This window comes from Budorcas taxicolor, chromosome 13 (genome assembly GCF_023091745.1).
Source record: "Budorcas taxicolor isolate Tak-1 chromosome 13, Takin1.1, whole genome shotgun sequence".
NCBI classification, from domain to species: Eukaryota; Metazoa; Chordata; class Mammalia; order Artiodactyla; family Bovidae; genus Budorcas; species Budorcas taxicolor.
Genome location: NC_068922.1, coordinates 1,431,959 through 1,450,918, shown reverse-complemented (window position 1 = coordinate 1,450,918; position 18,960 = coordinate 1,431,959). Strand labels below are relative to the sequence as shown.

Below are 18,960 nucleotides of genomic sequence, written 5' to 3'. Positions count from 1 at the left end.
TCCTAAAAGATGATGCTGATATGTTGCTGCACTCAACATGCCAGCAAATTTGGAAAACTCAGCAATGGCCACAGGACTTGAAAATGTTAGTTTTCATTCCAGTCCCAAAGACAGGCAATGCTAAAGAATGCTCAAACTACTGCACAATTGCATTCATCTCACACACTAGCAAAATAATGCTCAAAATTCTCCAAGCCAGGCTTTCAACAACAGTAAGTGATCCATGAAATTCCAGATGTTCAAACTGGATTTAGAAAAGACAGAGGAGCGAGAGATCAAATTGCCAACATCCATTGTATCATCAAAAAAGCAAGAGAATTTCAGAAAAACATCTACTTCTGCTTCACTGACTATGCTAAAGCCTTTGACTGTGTGGATCATAACGAACTGTGGAAAATTCTTCAAGAGAATTTGGAATACCAGACCACCTTATCTGCATCCTGAGAAACCTGTATGTCGGTCAAGAAGCAAGTGTTAGAACCAGATATGCAACAATGGACTATTTCAAAATTGGGAAAGGAGTATGTCAAGGCTGTATGTTGTCACCCTGCTTATTTAAGGTATATGCAGAATACATCATGTGAAATGTCGGGTTGGATGAAGCACAAGCTTCAATCAAGATTGCCGGGAGAAATACCAATAACCTCAGATATGCAGGTGACACCACCCTTACAGCAGAAAGCGAGGAAGAACTAAAGAGCCTCTTGATGAAGGAGAAAGAGGAGAGTGAAAATTTGCCTCAAATTCAACATTCAAAAAATGAAGATTATGGCATCGAGTCCCATCATTTCCTGGTAAATGGAAGCAGAAACAATGGAAATAGTGACAGACTTTATTTTCCTGGGCTCCAAAATCACGGCAATTGGTGACTTTAGCCATGAAATTAAAAGACACTTGCTCCTTGGAAGAAAAGCTATGGCCAATCTAGACAGCATATTAAAAAGCAGAGATATTACTTTGCCAACAAAAGTCTGTATAGTAAAAGCTACGGTTTTTCCAATATCATGTATGGATGTGAGAGTTGGACCATAAAGAAGGCTGAGTGCCTAAGAACTGATGCTTTTGAACTGTGGTGCTGGATAAGACTCTTGAGAGTCCCTTGGACTGCAAGGAGATCCAACCAGTCCATCCTAAAGGAAATCAGTTCTGAATATTCATTGGAAGGACTGATGCTAAAGCTCCAACACTTGGGCATCTGATGCAAAGAGCCAACTCTCATAGAAAAGGCTCTCATTGTGGGAAAGATTTAAGGCAGGAGAAGGGAATGACAGAGGACGACATGGTTGGATGGCATCATTGTCTCAATGGACATGAATTTGAGCAAGCTTCCGGAGATAGTGAAGGATAGGGAAGCCTGGCATGGTGCAGTCCATGTGGTTGCAGAGTCGGACACAACTGAGTGACTGAACAACCACAACAATATGCAAAGAAACTGGCTTTGAAAATGTTAAAGTATATTGAGATGCTTAAACTCCAGCAAGGAATGTAAAGTAAAAAAAAAAAAAAAAAAAAAAAAATCAAGAATGTGGATAATAAAATAGAGAACACAAACCTAGGTTGAACAAACTTTAAAAGCCAGAGTATTCTGAGGTTGAAATCTGTCCTGAAGGGTAGCATTTTAGGATTAAATAGTGGTTTATTAACCAAGCAGAATACATACCCTAGTGCTGTTCGTTTCTCAACATTCAGTAGACATTTATCAAACTGTGTCCATATATGAAATATTTAACTTAAGTAGGCTGTGGGCTGCAGTAAAAGAATCAAACCTAAAAGAAGGTCTCCGTGTGCCAGAGGAACTGACTTGAACTCCCAAAGCCTGGAAACAAAAAGGGTCTGATGGAGGGCAGGCAACTGACTTTAGCCAATAATGACTAGGAAACTTCAAATTAGACCAGTGAATTTGCATTAAAAGACAACATTTGTAATTGTTATCAATATAGTTCTTGGAACTAATAGACTTATGTGAAACCTGTCTAAAATCTTGGGAGAAGAATAAAATGTCTACCCTGAAAACTGAACAATTCTGAATCAGCAACAAAACATTAAAGACAATAAGCTTGATACAAAAATGAAAGACCAAACTATTGAAACACCATTGTATTTCTAAGTGACTGAAACACATTGTATTTCTAAGTGAGTGAAACACCATTGTATTTCTAAGTCAGTGAAACACCACTGTATTTCTAAGTGAGTGAAACACCATTGTATTTTTAAGTGAGTGAGTGAGTGAAAGATGCTCAGTCGTGTCCGACTCTTTGTGACCCCATGGATTATACAGTACATGGAATTCTCCAGGCCAGAATACTGCAGTGGGTGGTAGCCTTTCCCTTCTCCACAGGATCTTCCCAACCCAGGTATTGAACCCAGGTCTTCTGCATTGCAAGCATATTTCTAAGTGATTGATGCAAATAATGGACCATTTTCAGGTGAAGCACAGAAACCTTTCTGAAAATAATTTTGATTTTTCTTTCTTTTCATTTACCACATTTTTCTGTAGGTATTTTAACATCTTCAGCAATAAAATTTGTATTGTATTTGGCTGTTTGCTCTATGACACAATTCGCCAGCAACTACCACACTGCTAGGTATCTGAAGACAATCACTCTAGGTGACTTTCCTCGCCGCATCTCCACAGCAACAGATAATTTTTGATGTCAAAGTATATGTTTTGACTTTTAAGGAATAAAGCAAAAGTTGCAGGTAGATACTCAAATAGAAAATCGCTGGTTTTATATCAATTATGGAAGGAGGCGAGTCCCTGAATGGCACCTGTACTTCCCTATTTGCCAACATTCTCTCTGTGCTACAGAAGAAGTCCTTAAAGTATTAAAATTTAAATACACTAAAGCATAGTTTCCCAGTTTGATAACAAGTCAATACATCTGGCTACTATACCTTACTAGACAATCTAAATTATTTAAATATATGTAATGTTTTATTCAACACTTTTTGGGCCATACCACATGACATGTGGAATCTTAGTTCCCTGACTGGGGATCAAGCCTGCACCCTCCTCAGTAGAAGCATGGCATCTCAACCACTGGATCACCAGGGAAGTCCTATATTCAACATTTTAAAACAATCTTCCAAAACTAAATAAATTGCAAACACTGCTTTAGATGTTTCTTCAGTAAGTTTTTCAAACGCAGGTAAGTTGACATTCCGTATAACTGATCCCAATGTCTGTGGGTGTTCATTGGGAACATTTGCAAAAAGATTTGACACTCTGGCTTCAGGGATGAAATGACTCCAACTGCAGAACATTTGAGCTAAAAGATCCTGTTTATCTGTCTAAAAGGCAGGTTCGCGTATGCTTACAAGGCTCAGGGAATTTTTCAAATACTTTAAAGCACATTTTGAGTATTTAGAATTATCCAATAACTTTTGCATTATTATTTAAAAAAAAAATCCAAGGGCATAAAGCAAGTCCTATGTCCACTGATTCTATATTTGCTCATTGTTTCCATTTTTTATCAAAAATGGTACTGTTTGGACATACTGGCTTCTGGAAGGATTGGCTGTTTTATTGCATTTTACAACATCTACAACAGAGAAACTTTTAACTGGGGCAATTAATTGATACCATGACACAGCTAAATAATCAAGGCAGCATCTGGTGTGCATAGCATGCTCCACTTCCTACCTTGGGCGCCTTGGCATGTTTCCCACATCTGGCGTCTTTGACAAGACTGAGATCTAACAGTTCCGTCTCCTGGAAGGCAAAAGTGTGAGATCGTTAAGCATCCACACAGATCTTTTTTCTTTTGTTTCATAGCATTGACATCACTTTAAAAATGATATTATCTTGAGACTTGCCTGAAAATTTCCCCACGGTTGGGATATTTTTCTCCTCTTACAGGCACTGCCTGTCAATGGAATGGGAGTGGAAACGAAAAGATACCTACCTGCTAGTTCTCAGCTTCATATATCATAATGCATCCTGAAAGTACAATGCTTTGGGTCCCCAGTCTATCCTATAACCCACTCCTAAGTCATGATGAGTCAGGCCTTCCTGTTCCCTTGCTGAAATATAATCCTGAGAGTCACTCTGAGTGTTTTGAGGATTTGTGAGTGGGGTGAGGGGTTAGAGTGGGGGTTGGAGGAGGTGTCACCCCCAGCTTGCAGCATACCCAGCCCACGTGGCCAAGCTAAAGAGATGGGTATGCCTCCCATACCTGCACCTCAAGCCTTTTGCACACACTCCTTGCACCTATCTTTTCATTTATTCATTATATATTATTGAATGTCTATAATACTCAAGTTACTCCAGGATATAAGACACATAAGATATGGCAGCTTCTCTGAATGAACTTGCAAAGGAAAGAAATAAATATATGCATAAGACAAGGGATAGTGTGTTAATGCCAACTTTAAAGTTAACTGCTATGATGGAGGAGGGTTAAAAAGAAAGATTACTTTTCCCCTAGAGGCTCAGAAAAAATATTCTGTGGAGGCATCATTGAGACTGGAGAAGAGAAGTGAGGAGATAAAGGTCTCCCTCATCTGGAGGTCCCTCATGGGCAAACATCCAGCGAAGAGAGGACCAGAGGTTTGAGCAGAACCTTGAGGTTTTCATGCCTCATAGTTGCTCAGAGAAGGAGGACAGTGCGTGGGAAGCAGATGGGAGGGGGAGACGCAAAGGAAGAGAGGGATGAGAGGGGGATCTGTGTAGACCTACGGCCGATTCAGGTTGAGGTTTGACAGCAAACAGCAAAATTCCGTAAAGCAATCATCCTTCAATTAAAAAAATTAAATTAATTAATTAAAAAAAAAAAAAAAACTAGTGAGTGAGGGAAGGCACAAGGGAAGACACAGTGGCAGTGCAGGAAGGGGCCCGCACAGGCGGCATGCAGAATTCCACTGTGGGCACAGAGCATATGAAGAAAAGGGAGCGAGAAGACCAGAAATGGATTTGGGCAAAAGGATAGAAACACTAAAAGTCTGGTGAGGGACACTGAACCACGGCGTCTGGGACATGCCCAACACCGAGTTACACAGAGAACTCCGCCACCAGCCAGATGAGACTGGTGCAGTGAGCAGAGACATCCAAGCTGTTTGCTAGACAAGGAGCCATTGGGATGGCTCCTCCGCGCCCCCTCTCACAGCGGGAGGTGCTGCACCCTCACAGGAGGGGTGGTAATTTCTCACAGGCCCTGGCTTTTATGAGGACCAGCACATGGGATTCCCAGCCAGTTCCTTCAAACAGCCTCCGACCCCAAACGTTTGGTGCAAAATGGTCTGATTATTTTCCTGAACTGAACTGAACTGAAGGTTGATTTCATGATTGCAGGACAATAAGGGTCAAAGATATGATGGACTCTCTACATTGGGGTGCAAACCCCACAGCAGGTACAACAGAACCCCGGGCCCTTCACAGCTCTCCACGAGCGGAAGGGAGCGCAGCAAACAATGCCTTTTCTGCTTTCACTCACACTGGCCTTCTCAATTTGCTTTCCCCCATTTTAGTGAATTCCTTAACCCATTATTGTGCATGACTCTGTGGAGAACCTCCCATACCCTGGTGTGTGACAGGAAGCAAAACCAGCAAGGATCTTGCAGGACAGAGTAGCGGGAGTCATCCTTCCCCCAAGGATGTACCGTCCACAGTATCGAAGGTCATCTGGTGAGAGTTAGGAACCAACAGCTCTCAAATGCGGGACTTAAGACTTCACCCAGGCAAAGGCATACAGAGGATTCAGGAGATAGGAGGTAGGGCAACTGGCCCAGGTTTCATCTTCATGGCAACAGCCACCAAAACATTCACTGAAAGAGGAGAAACAGGAAAAGAACCTAGCTCGAAGAAACTTAATCTTTTAGACAAGAACTGAGTGGAGTGTTGAGAGACAGACACCAGATAAAGGTCAGGGTGTTAGGAATAAAGACGACAGAGGGTGAGGTGGCTGGGTGGCATCACCGACTCGATGGACCTGAGTTTGAGCAAGCTCTGCGAGTTGGTGATGGACAGGGAAGCCTCGCGTACTGCTGTCCATGGGCTCGCAAAGAGTCAGACACGACCGAGGGACTGAACTGAACCAAACTGACGATAGGAGGTAGAACTGACTAAAGTAAAGAGAGAAGGCATTGACAGCTCTAGGGATTCCAGCTTCCTCACTGGGACTTGGAAGTTTGGGTAAAAATGACAGTGCATAGAGGAGATGCTGGTTTGAGGACTTTATCCATTTGGAAATGCCCGTCATTAATTCACGGAAGCATTATTTATTGAATCCTGCAATATGTCAGGTACAGACTAGATACTGAGGAGTGGCACCTGAAAATATAAAGAGACACTCATGCACATAGCTAATGATTATCCTCTGAAGGAGACATTTCAAAGTGCACTGCAGGCGTGGACCAGAAAGGGCTAAGGCATCTTTTCAGCCAACACATAAGGATGAAAAGGAGTTTGCCAGCCTTATAATTCTGCATTTTGTGGGGAGGGCTCCAGGGAAAGGAAACCGCAATTGCAAATGCAAAGAGGCAGGAGTTCTGAGCAGAAAACAAGTCACTCTGGACACACAGCAGAAGTGCGTGGAGAGTCGCCAATCACTTCCAAACTTAGCAGTTGTTACCTGCATGTTCTCTTTGTAATTATTCATAAAATACTGACATGTTTTTCAAGCTTTCTTTCCCCATAAACGTAGCATCATGTTTTATATATATGCAGAATAAAAATCACACCCAAATACATGGTACATTCACCTAATTGCACACTAACATCTTCTATTCAAGGAAATTCTTCCTAGTTGAGTAAACAATAGACTTAAACTTTACTTATTTGTTTTTCACACAAAGCCCAAATTGAGTTCACAGAGAAAAAGGCCTCAGTAGGCAGCACTCTACAGACTTTCCTATTACAGATAACGGCCACTGTTTTCTGCTTTCAGCGCAAGAGGAAACATTCATTTCCTAAGTCACAGAGGGGTAGTTAACATTCATTTTGATACCACAGCAACTAAGAAACTTCTCTGTAGCGTGTGTAAAATTGTGCGTGCAGGAAAACCACCACAGGGCACTCTGAGCATGGGTAATGTGGTGTGTGAAAGGCCCTGGTGGAAATCTATCCACAGACTCATTGGGCTAGGAAGACATGATTAAAACAGTCTCCCACTTCTATTAACATGCAACCGCCACCTCTCTGGGATTTAACTACATCCTATTTGCACTCCACTAAAAAGAAAATGAGGAACACAATGGAGGGACTGCAAAATGTTCCTTGCATCATTAAAACTCTTTCTAGGTTAATATTCTAGTGTTAATAGTTTTAAAACCCACTTTCATGATGAGAAAGCAAGGAAATGGCCCCTTTCTCAATTCATTTACGAGTGACTGTTTTCCAGGTCTATGGAATTCACTATTTCTTTATTATTTTCTTTAATTATATATTTATTTTATTTATTTAATTCTTTATTTATTTTCTGGGTTTGAGGAAGGGCCCTAAAATGAACTAGCCATTTATTTCTGCAATCATCAGACCACAGTGAGCATCAACTGTATCATCTCTACAATGAGTATGATAATACTTTCTACATCAATGGTTCTCGTAGACTACACTGGAGTCACCTAGAACACGTGTAAAACATAGACCGGTTGAGCACCATTCATCAGCATTTCTAGTTCGGCAGGACTTGGGCACACCTAAGAGTCCATATCTCTAACACGCTCTCCTGTGATGCTGTTCCATGGACCATAATGGAAAACGCTGATGTACTCATTCACAGAATTGCTCTTATAAGGCTTTTTAGGTGAACATGAGAGATAAAACTATGTATTATATGCTATATTATGTTGCATGAAAAATTTTAAATGCTTACTTCTTTATATATGGAATGGGCAAATAAAAATGTACACGTATTAAAAGCAAAAGTGTGACTAGTGGTGACTAACCTAGGCTCAGATTTTATTTATTGAAGATGAACTATTGAATGACAAAAGCCACTCTCTCCTATTCTAATGTGTCCTTACCATTAGATTTTACTCCACAGAACAAGTGTCCCGTTTGTAAATTTAAGCAATCATTGATTTTTGACGAAAATTGCTACACTGTACTACTTTTGTGTTACACTTTGTAACAATAAAGACATTTAGCAAAGTAAAAGAAGAAAATAGGTCCTTCTCTCTCACCTCTAAGCCCACCCAACAAGGGAAGCGGGCTGGGGTGCCCAAAGACCTGCGATCTACCTGGAACAGTCAATGAAGAATGAATTAATAGACCCCCTTTTATTCCAAGGCATACAATGGCCCCTGAAGAGCGTAGAGACCACATTCCTGGCACCCCCGATACATTCAGTGACATATTGACAAACGCGCCTTCTCTCTAGGTCAGAATGGACAAAAGTCAATTAACAGTAATCAATGATTTATTTTGGATACTTTCAATGAATGATGAGAAAACTCAAACAGAAAAGCTAGGAGAAGACTAAACTGTCTCTGATGTTTACTATTCAGCCAAAAGACTTCAATTTGTCAGCCACCAACACACTGTGAGGTAGATGAGTCATAAAATGCACTGCAAACTCAGGAAAGAATGCAATTTAAAACTCAGCCCTCTTCCAGAATACCAATTACTGTGCATTGCCACCAAATTCTATTAGTCATCCAATACATTAATGTGCTTCAAGCTCACACAATATACAATCAGAGCAGCAATTACAGTCATAAATATTACACAGGGAAGATATTAATGGCTGGGTATGTGTACTTCCCCATGTGTTATATTCATTAAGTTGTTCAACCTCGATTTACCAAAAGTAGAAGACATTACTATGTTTTATTGGCTGCCAACCCCCTAAAATGTCCAATGTTTAAATAAAGCAACTTGAGCATCATTTAATGAAGTGTTTAAATTTAAAGACAAGCAGATAAAATAGACTCTGTGTTCTTTAACTTGATTTCACTCCTGAGGGAGTGAAAATCTGTTTATTATACCTCTCAAAAAAAGATCCCCTGCACCCACCTTCACCTGGTCTCTTGCTTTCTTTGCTCCCCAGCCTCAGGTGTCTTTCCCTCCCCAGTCTGCAATGGAGCCTCAGTAGGAACCATACAAGGAAATGAGATGCCCAGGTCACCAATACCAGCCACAGCAGAGGAAAGAGAAAGATGACACATCTGCATTTCTTTATTTAAAAATTCTTGGTTTAATATCGTGCAAATTTCATAGAACTAGAAGGCGGAACCCTTAAGCTGTCTCTTGGAGTTACCTTTTGTAATCTGTGTACTATTAAGTCAGTTACTACAGATGCCTGTTCCTTCAATCCTTCAGTGTCAAACAGAGATGCCAGTGCTATCAATATCTTCCTCAGTGGGCTGTTCTTTAACCTATTGAGATACCAAACTGAGATCTCCACTTGGCTAGCAGGGACTCCTGCATCTTTATAAATTCTTATGCTGGCAATAGTTGCCATGCCAAGTGAAAGGGAAAGGGCCCCAGGAGAAAAGCCAGTAACATGTAAGTAAAGCACCTAGAAGAAAAGCACAGAAAGCAAACCAGAAAACAAACAAAAATGGAAATCTAGTAATTGAGATATTACTCATTAAATGTTGAGTCAGCTTGGAAAGGAAGTTGGATTTACTTTCAGTGTCACAGTTAAAGGCAAAACAAAATTAATATTTGAAATCAAGAACACATGAACCAGCATGTCTTATGAATCGTCCTATAAGTATTGACATAATTTTCAGCCAATCAAATAAAACTGAGAAATCATTGAATGAGATAAAAGGAACCAAAATCAAGTAATATAATTAATATGACAACAATAATAATAATTTTAACTAATAATAGAGAACCAACGATGTGCCAAAAATTGTAAGATAATTTGTACACATTATCCCATTAGTCTTGACTGCACTACTGAAACATCAGTACTGTGTTCCTCTACTTTGAAGACAGGAGAACTAACAGAGACCTTAAATGACTACTGCTCATCAGATGAATAACTGCATCATGAATCTTAACTTTTTGCCCACTTGTAGCAAGCCGAATTTCAAGCTGACCAGCAGGACTCCTGCCCCTGACTTCTGTGCCTCTTTGGAAACCTCTCCCACTGACTGTGGTCAGGACCTACAACTTGCTTCAAGGCAACAGAATACAGCAAAGGCTATTCTTCCCTCCCACAATTATGTTACCTTATGTGGCAAATGTGAAGGAATCTTACAGGCGTCATGAAATCTCTGAACAGATAACTTAAATTTAACTAAAACAAAGACATCTTGGGTGAGTCCTTCAGAAGTGACCGGCAGTGATAGACTCGAAGCCATAGAGATGCTCACGTGCTGGCTCTGTTCTGGATTGTCTCTGGAAAGAGAAGGCCTCTAAGAGCTAAGGGCTTCAGGCCTATGGTGACAAAGAACCACAGACCTTTGTCAGCTGTGGGAACAACATGAATGAGTTTGCTAAAGGAACTCTAGCTCCAAATGGAAACACAGCCCAGTAGACACTTTCATTGTAGCCTGTGAGACCCTAAGTAGATGAGACCGTGACCCACTTGAAACTTTGAGATAATATTAAAAAATGTGAATTGCTTCAAGCCACTAAGTCTGTGGTCATTTGCTATGCAGCAGTGGATAACTAATATACTATACCATTGTTTCCACGTTCTAAGGCATTTAATTAAAATCTAAATAACTTTACATATCTTGGCACTCTCCCCAGCATAAAAATGACAGCAAAGCTGTCATCTTTTTTGACACATCCTACAGGAAACAATGACTATAATGTAACCACAGACTTTTGGTATTGGAGGAGATCATAGATGAGGAAACTGAGTTTCAGAGAAACATATATTCACTGCCAAAGATCACTGAGACTGAATACAGGATAGCAAAAGAATTCATGTTCCCCCAGATCTAAATGCAAAAAAGCAAAATGGCTGTCTGGGGAGGCCTTACAAATAGCTGTGAAAAGAGAGAGGCGAAAAGCAAAGGAGGAAAGGAAAGATATAAGCATCTGAATGTAGAGTTCCAAAGAATAGCAAGAAGAGATAAGAAAGCCTTCTTCAGGGATCAATGCAAAGAAATAGAGGAAACAACAGAATGGGAAAGACTAGAGACCTCTTGAAGAAAATTAGAGATACCAAGGGAACATTTCATGCAAAGATGGGCTCGATAAAGGACAGAAATGGTATGGACCTAACAGAAGCAGAAGATATTAAGAAGAGGTGGCAAGAATACATGGAAGAACTGTACAAAAAAGATCTTCACGACCCAGATAATCATGATGATGTGATCACTAATGTAGAGAGAGACATCTTGGAATGTGAAGTCAAGTGGCCCTTACAAAGCATCACTACGAACAAAGCTAGTGGAGGTGATGGCATTCCAGTTGAGGTATTTCAAATCCTGAAAGATCATGCTGTGAACGTGCTGCACTCAATATGCCAGCACATTTGGAAAACTCAGCAGTGGCCACAGGACTGGAAAAGGTCAGTTTGCATTCCAATTCCAAAGAAAGGCAATGCCAAAGAATGCTCAAACTACCACACAATTGTACTCATCTCACATGCTAGTAAAGTAATGCTCAAAATTCTCCAAGCCAGGCTTCAGCAATACGTGAACCATGAACTCCCTGATGTTCAAGCTGGTTTTAGAAAACGCAGAGCAATGAGAAATCAAATTGCCAACATCCGTTGGATCATGGAAAAAGAAGAGAGTTCCAGAAAAACATCTATTTCTGCTTTATTGACTATGCCAAAGCCTTTGACTGTGTGGATCACAATAAACTGTGGAAAATTCTGAGAGAGATGGGAATACCAGACCACCTGACCTGCCTCTTGAGAAATCTGTATGCAGGTCAGGAAGCAACAGTTAGAACTGGACATGGAACAACAGACTGGTTCCAAATAGGAAAAGGAGTACGTCAAGGCTGTATATTGTCACCCTGCTTATTTAACTTATATGCAGAGTACATCATGAGAAATGCTGGACTGGAAGAAACACAAGCTGGAATCAAGATTGCCGGGAAAAATATCAATCACCTCAGATATGCAGATGACACCACCCTTATGGCAGAAAGTGAAGAGGAGCTAAAAAGCCTCTTGATGAAAGTGAGAGAGGAGAGCGAAAAAGTTGGCTTAAAGCTCAACATTCAGAAAGCGAAGATCATGGCATCCGGTCCCATCACTGCATGGGAAGTAGATGGGGAAACAGTGGAAACAGTGTCAGACTTAATTTTTGGGGGCTCCAAAATCACTGCAGATGGTGACTGCAGCCATGAAATTAAAAGATGCTTACTCCTTGGAAGAAAAGTTTTGACCAACCTAGATAGCATATTCAAAAGCAGAGACATTACTTTGCAGACTAAGGTCTGTCTAGTCAAGGCTATGGTTTTTCCTGTGGTCATGTATGGATGTGAGAGTTGGACTGTGAAGAAGGCTGAGCGCTGAAGAATTGATGCTTTTGAACTGTGGTGTTGGAGAAGACTCTTGAGAGTCCCTTGGACTGCAAGGAGATCAACCAGTCCATTCTGAAGGAGATCAGCCCTGGGATTTCTTTGGAAGAAATGATGCTAAAGCTGAAGCTCCAGTACTTTGGCCACCTCATGCGAAGAGTTGACTCATTGGAAAAGACTCTGATGCTGGGAGGGATTGGGGGCAGGAGGAGATTGGCAATTTTTTACAATGGTAGGTGAGAGCCTGGAGAGACTTGAATGGACAGTAACTGGATTTATTTTTAACTTATCTGTTTATTATTTTAAAAACTGAGAAAAAGACGATAATCAACAGGGAAAATCTATACATACACTAAAGATATATTCAGGAGTATAATGAAAGTTGATGGAAATATGTTTTATTTTCCTAGCTCATATCTATTAACAGGATATGAATCCCCAAGGAGGGAGTCATGGCATTTTTATGGACAAATAATGATACTGCATTTGCTAAAGACTCAGGGTTTTTTAAAAATTGTACTATGGTGATAAATATTGCATTGTCAAATTTTTCTATTATGCTCTTTTTCAGCAAATGTCCTAAATTCAGGCTAATCGGATGAACTAGAAACAGCATTTATCATTTGGCAAATAGTTTCATAAATGTAGAAAACTTATCTTTATGGATATTTAGGTGAACATAATATCCAATCTCCATAAAATATCTCTTAAAAAGAAATACCGAAATGATATAGATTAATCAGGCAAACAAGCTGTTTCCACTTGAAAAGTCCAGATAATTTAAACATAGTCATATTTTTCTATTAAGTCATCTAAAATGTTATCTCTGGTCTACACCTATTTCTCTATGGCTGAACAGCCAGCCAATTTTTTTTATCTGGTAGTTCAAGCTGCTTCTAGTCTCTTAATCTTACCATACTAGAATATTTGAGCATACCTTTTATCTGCTTCCATGTACTAAACTCTTTCATTTCCCTAAACTAGTAGTTCTTAAAATGTGGTTCCTGGACCAGTAGGATCAGCAAGAACATCACCTTGGAATATGTGCAAAATGCAAATTCTCTGGCCCTACCCTAGACCTATTGAATCTGAACCTCTGGGGTGGGGCCCAGAAATCTGTATTTTAATTAAGCTTTGGGGGTGATTCAGAAGTAATCTTAAGTTTGAGAACCTCTGTCCTAGATATTAAATGGAGACAACAGCTGCCCATAGAGAAGGCCAGGGCTGGAACTTGTGAAACATTCTGTAGAATGCTGGACAAATTGCCTATATCCATGTAATATGAAATAACTGCAGAGTCCCAAAAGCAATGAGAGAATTGATAATAAGACTGTTTGAGAAAAGTCTTCAGACTACTGAGCTTATCCATAGCATCAGTATCATTACAGATTAAAGCAGTGATTTCCTTATCATGCCCTAGAGCCTGGACAAAGTCAAGGAGAGGTTCTAAAGATGCTTGGCCTATTGCCAGATGTTGTGATTCAGCCCTGTAGCAAGGTTGGAAACGGAATTACTTCCTGTTCTTTTCAATCACAGTCATGGCATGTATGATGACTTTTAAATTTTCTGAAGTATACAAAAACGTCATTTGTCCTTGCTTTCCTGAGTAATCACACTGTATTAACAATATCAAATCACAGTCTCATGTTTTCTCCCTCAGCTATTCATTCCAACACATTATCACAGAAACACAAATGTTTCTGTCCAAAAGTCTGCTTTTATCTTGTTATGACTCTCCCAGTGTTCTGGCAACCACACATCTGTTTTTTTAAGATTCAATAAAATTTTTATGGGTTCATGAAGGATATTCTAAAGCCTTTTAAAATCTGTGATTCATGGAAATTAAACAACACACTTTTGAACAACAATTTAATCAAAGAGAAAATCAAAAGTGAAAATAGACAATATCTTAAAACAAACAGAAGGAAAACACAACATATCAGCATGTATGGGATGTGGGAAAAGCAACAACCCTAGGGTTTTGGTGATCTTTTAATCGCATGTGACATCCTGAACATGCAAGGAGTTAAAATGAGATATTTGAAGTTGACAAGTATACAATAACATGTCAATTTCTTTTCAAAGAAGACTTCCTTCTTAAGATCACTTTTCATTTTCTGGCAAGACAAAAGGAAGCCAACAAAGCTCTTTCCAATGTTCATGTGTAGGGATAAGGTGTGGGTATGTCCAATGAGGAGTAACATGCTTAATGAATTGTCCCTAGAAGACGAATAGTCATTGAGTGAGTGAACACATCATTCCTAAGGTCTTGACTGTGTGCTCTAAGTTCATCAGAGGTAAACTCATTTCTATTTGCCTGTTGATCAACCTAATGCAAGTACACATATAGAAGCCAGGTATTCATATTGAGAACTGTAAATAACAGAAAGTGAAAGTGAAAGTGAAGTCGCTCAGTCGTGTCCAACTCTTTGCGACCCCGTGGACTGTAGCCCTCCAGGCTCCTCCGTCCATGGGATTCTCCAGGCAAGAATACTGGAGTGGGTTGCCATTTCCTTCTCCAGGGGATCTTCTCAACCCAGGGACCGAACCCAGGTCTCCCGCATTGCAGGCAGACGCTTTAACCTCTGAGCCACCAGGGAAGCCCCCAAATAACAGAAAAAGTTCACTAAATTCAGGGTCATGTCCTGCTTACCAGGAAATTCTAGTAAGCTTCCTGTAGGAAACTTGATTGATGCCCACCCTGATGCTCGCCAGTTCCCTTTCCTGACTGGACACCATTCCCCGTGCCTGTGAGATTCTCCCTTAAGCACTGACCCTGACTGTCGCTGGCCTCCTGGAGCACTCGGCCCATCTACATAGAGACTTGGAAGAGCCTGGGGGGCGATGCAGCAGAGGGTGAGAGCTCAGGGGGGACAGGAGCATCGTCGCCCAGCCACCTTGTCTCCGATTGAGCACATTCCCAGGCCAAGGCTCCCCTTGGGTTGGTGTCTGCTCTTTCATGGTCCTGTTTCCCTCTCTCTTCTTCTTGTCTTGGGGAAGCCCTACCTTAATAAATCTCTTGCTCACTACCACTTGTATTTGGGTCTGCTTGGAGGACATGATCCAAGACAGGTATCGTTTCCAAATAATCAACTTAGAAATTAATGTTAAAAGCATTCTGAATCACATGCATACAAATCTTAAAATCACATTTTTACATTTATTATTGTCTTTGACTTTTGATATATTCTGTGTACTTTTGGAATTCTTAAATTTTCTTTGAAAACAGGCTGAACTATTATGATACATCTACTAAAATGAGCATTTTTTGAGACAGTGAGTTCTTGGTCACTGTACACTGTGTTTTATCTTGTATCATCCTTAATCCAGTATTAAAATATTTTGATTATTTCCTGGAAATAGTTATATGAGTATATATCATCTAATCTAATGTGTAAATAGTTTTCTCTTTTCCTAGTGAGAAAAAGATTATAAAAAACATCAGCTTACCTAATTTCCAAACTAGAGTTCCCTTTTGTCACATTTAGGGCTGAAAAGAAATATATTCATATCCACTATATTTTAGGTCAATTTCTTTTTGGTAAAGATTTATTCTATTTTCAACCACCTACTATGGTTTCCCTTCTTTAAAAAATATATATCCCTAGAGAGAACATACACACTTTACTCCAAAGGTGAATAAAAATAATTCATTTCATAATTTTATCAAAATTTTAAATGTGAATAAAGATGAATTTTTTAAAAAAACCTTTCTATAAACAACATCACTTTTCTAGGTATTTCCACAAATCCTATTGTTTTGGCATTACTGCTTCTCTGTAAGTGGTGAGGGAGTAAGTGAAAAGCAAGCACAGTAAGACCTAGTGTGGGGCAGATTTGAAAGATGACGTAGGGAAGACTGTTAAACTGAAAACTTACCACTCTTGAGCGGAGACCCCTGCAGGAAGAGGGGAAAGAAAAGACCTATCTTCCATTAAGGGGTCAGACAAGGATAAAGATCAAGAAGAAGGCAAGTGGCTACATGAAGTTTATCACAGGAATCTGGGGATAACATGGAGATAGCACAGATTTAGAAGGGAAATAAAATTGGGATTTACACATTTATAGGAATCAGACTTTAGTGGCTAACATGGAAAGAGGGAATTCTATTAAACATAAAGTTTAATGAACTCTAAAAGGTCACTAAACATTAAAATGTTTTAAGGAGGAATTATAGAATTTTAAATTACCAGAGTCAGATGTGGACAGCATTGGGAGGTGGGAAGTAGGCTACTTGTTCAAAGGAAGCTTGAGTAAATGAACTTGCTGGACCTTTTCAGCTTGGAGCAACACACCTATATCCTCCACATTTGCAATCCATGACATAAAAAAGTACCCATACTCTGTAAAATTTCTTTCACAAGGCCTAATGTTTACTCCAATTACAGCTTCAGAACAGCAGGCAGAAACAAGACGGAAGGAAAATTAATAGCAGACGCTGTCTTTTTCCAACCCATCTTTGTCTTGACCTTCATATGAAATTCATGTGGCATTTCATCTCAGGAGATCAGATGTGCTGGGGTCAGCTCCCAGGCTGGCCATTACCAGGCAGAGTCACAGCAGAATGGGCAAACCCAAGACTAAAATCGGGAAGGAGGAAAGAAGCAGGGGGCCCAGGACAACCTCGCTGCGTGATGAAGCTGCGTGATAATAGCAAGCGTGCCAATGTGACTCCCTGAAAACTGACTGAGGCACTGAGGGGCACTGGGCCCTGGGTTTCTGTCCATGCCTTGGCATGAGGTTCACCTCCTCAAGGCAGAACACTCTGAATACACAGAGGAAGTGTAGAGTCGTGCCAAGAAAAACAACCATAAAAACCCTTCCTGGGATGACTTCCCTGAAATGTTAAATCAGGTGATAAAAGAAGAAGCTAGGGAGAATGGAATAGATCCCAAATAAAACTGGCAAAAGCCTGGGCAGAATTTCTTAGTATCCTTTCCTTCCTTCAAATCAAGATATTTTCCTTGCTAATGCCTCTTTTGTAAATATAATTGAGAAAAATAATTACATAAAAATTTTCATTTTTTTATGAGAAGAAAAAAGTCCGAAGAAATATTCTGACTATCCTTGGTTGCTTGAATGTTACCTTTCTGGTGTGTAAATTGCCTTTTTGCTCCAGATCATCTCCTTGAAGAATCACATATTGATCGTCATCACTGGTCACCTTTTGAAGCGAGTCCTATATGCTGACTTTAGGCAGGCTTCATACTTTAAAAAGCAACCCAATGTAATTCTTATTCTTTCATTCCACAGTTTTTCATGTTAGGTTAAACTACTCGATTCTCTAGAGTATGCTGCTGCTGCTGCTGCTAAGTCGCTTCAGTCGTGTCCAACTCTGTGCGACCCCATAGACAGCAGCCCACCAGGCTCCACCATCCCTGGGATTCTCCAGGCAAGAACACTGGAGTGGGTTGCCCTTTCCTTCTCCAACTGAATTTTATAATCTTCTATGCATGCATGCTAAATCACTTCAGTAATATCTAACTCTTTGCAACCCCATGGAATATAACCTGCCAGGCTCCTCTGTCCATGGGATTCTCCAGACAAGAACACTGGAGTGGGATGCCGTGCCCTCCTCCAGCTGACCTTCCTGACCCAGGGATTCAACCCACCTCATGTCTCCTGCATTGGCAGGCAGGTTCTTTCCCACCAGCACCACCTGGACCAGGTTCAGTGCCCCTGGGTATATGATTTTCCAAGTAAATAACTTATGAACCCTTAACAGAACTGTTGAACATCCAGAGAACAGAGCTCTTTTTCTTTTTTCATTATTGTACAACAGATTTCTTCTTGCTTAGGTGAAAGCCTTAAAAATAAATTGTCTTCAGAATTACTTAAGAAAGTAAATGCCTAGGAGAAAATTCTTAAATCTGTATAGCTCAGACCCTGCACTCATGCTGATGGAAAATATTCTAGCTTGCTTGTTCATAAGATTTGCATAATTTCCTGATTATTTTGCTTAATGTTGGAGCAACTTACTCACCTGTAGCTTTGGTCCAATCACTCTTACAATTCTAATAACCAGTTTGTCTCCTTTTAGGCCCCATAATAAAAATGTATTGTGTTTTCCAACCTAGCTTATTTGGGTTTTCAATTTTAAGTCAGATGAATCACATTTGTTCTATGTGGGTCAGTCAAAATTAAGTACAGAAATCTCCATGTACCGAATTTGGTACCGTTCTGCCTTATGATTATGGAATTAAATTAACCTTAGTCTTAAGCACTGAATGTCTTTTGGCATTATTATTATTATTATTATTATTTTTAGTACAAAAGCTGAGACATATCAAATACTCCAACCTTCAAGAAACTGCATAAATTCAGTAACTTTATCCCGCCCTCTTTGGTATTACTTGATAGAAAGATCATTTTACTCAACGTACTGTCCTTAGGCCGGCAGCAGCAGCATCACTTGGGAACTTGCTAGAAAAAGAAATCTGTGGGTCCCATCCCAGACTCACTGAAGAGGAAACTCTGGCAGTGGGATCCAGAAATCTGTGTTCTAACAAACCTTCCAGATGATCCTGATATACTCTCAAGGTTTAGGAACACTGTGACATGGCCACACATAGATCAGA

General features: G+C 40.1%; 1 protein-coding gene across 1 annotated transcript in view; it reads right to left on the bottom strand.

The window, feature by feature from the left end:
* The window catches only part of PLCB1 (phospholipase C beta 1), an 854,020-nt gene that overhangs the window by 571,994 nt on the left and 263,066 nt on the right, over positions 1 to 18,960 (bottom strand). Inside the window, exon 3 of the mRNA XM_052650392.1 lies at positions 3,644 to 3,712. Within this exon, the coding sequence (XP_052506352.1) occupies positions 3,644 to 3,712 (69 nt within the window). The remainder of the gene's footprint in view (positions 1 to 3,643; positions 3,713 to 18,960) is intronic.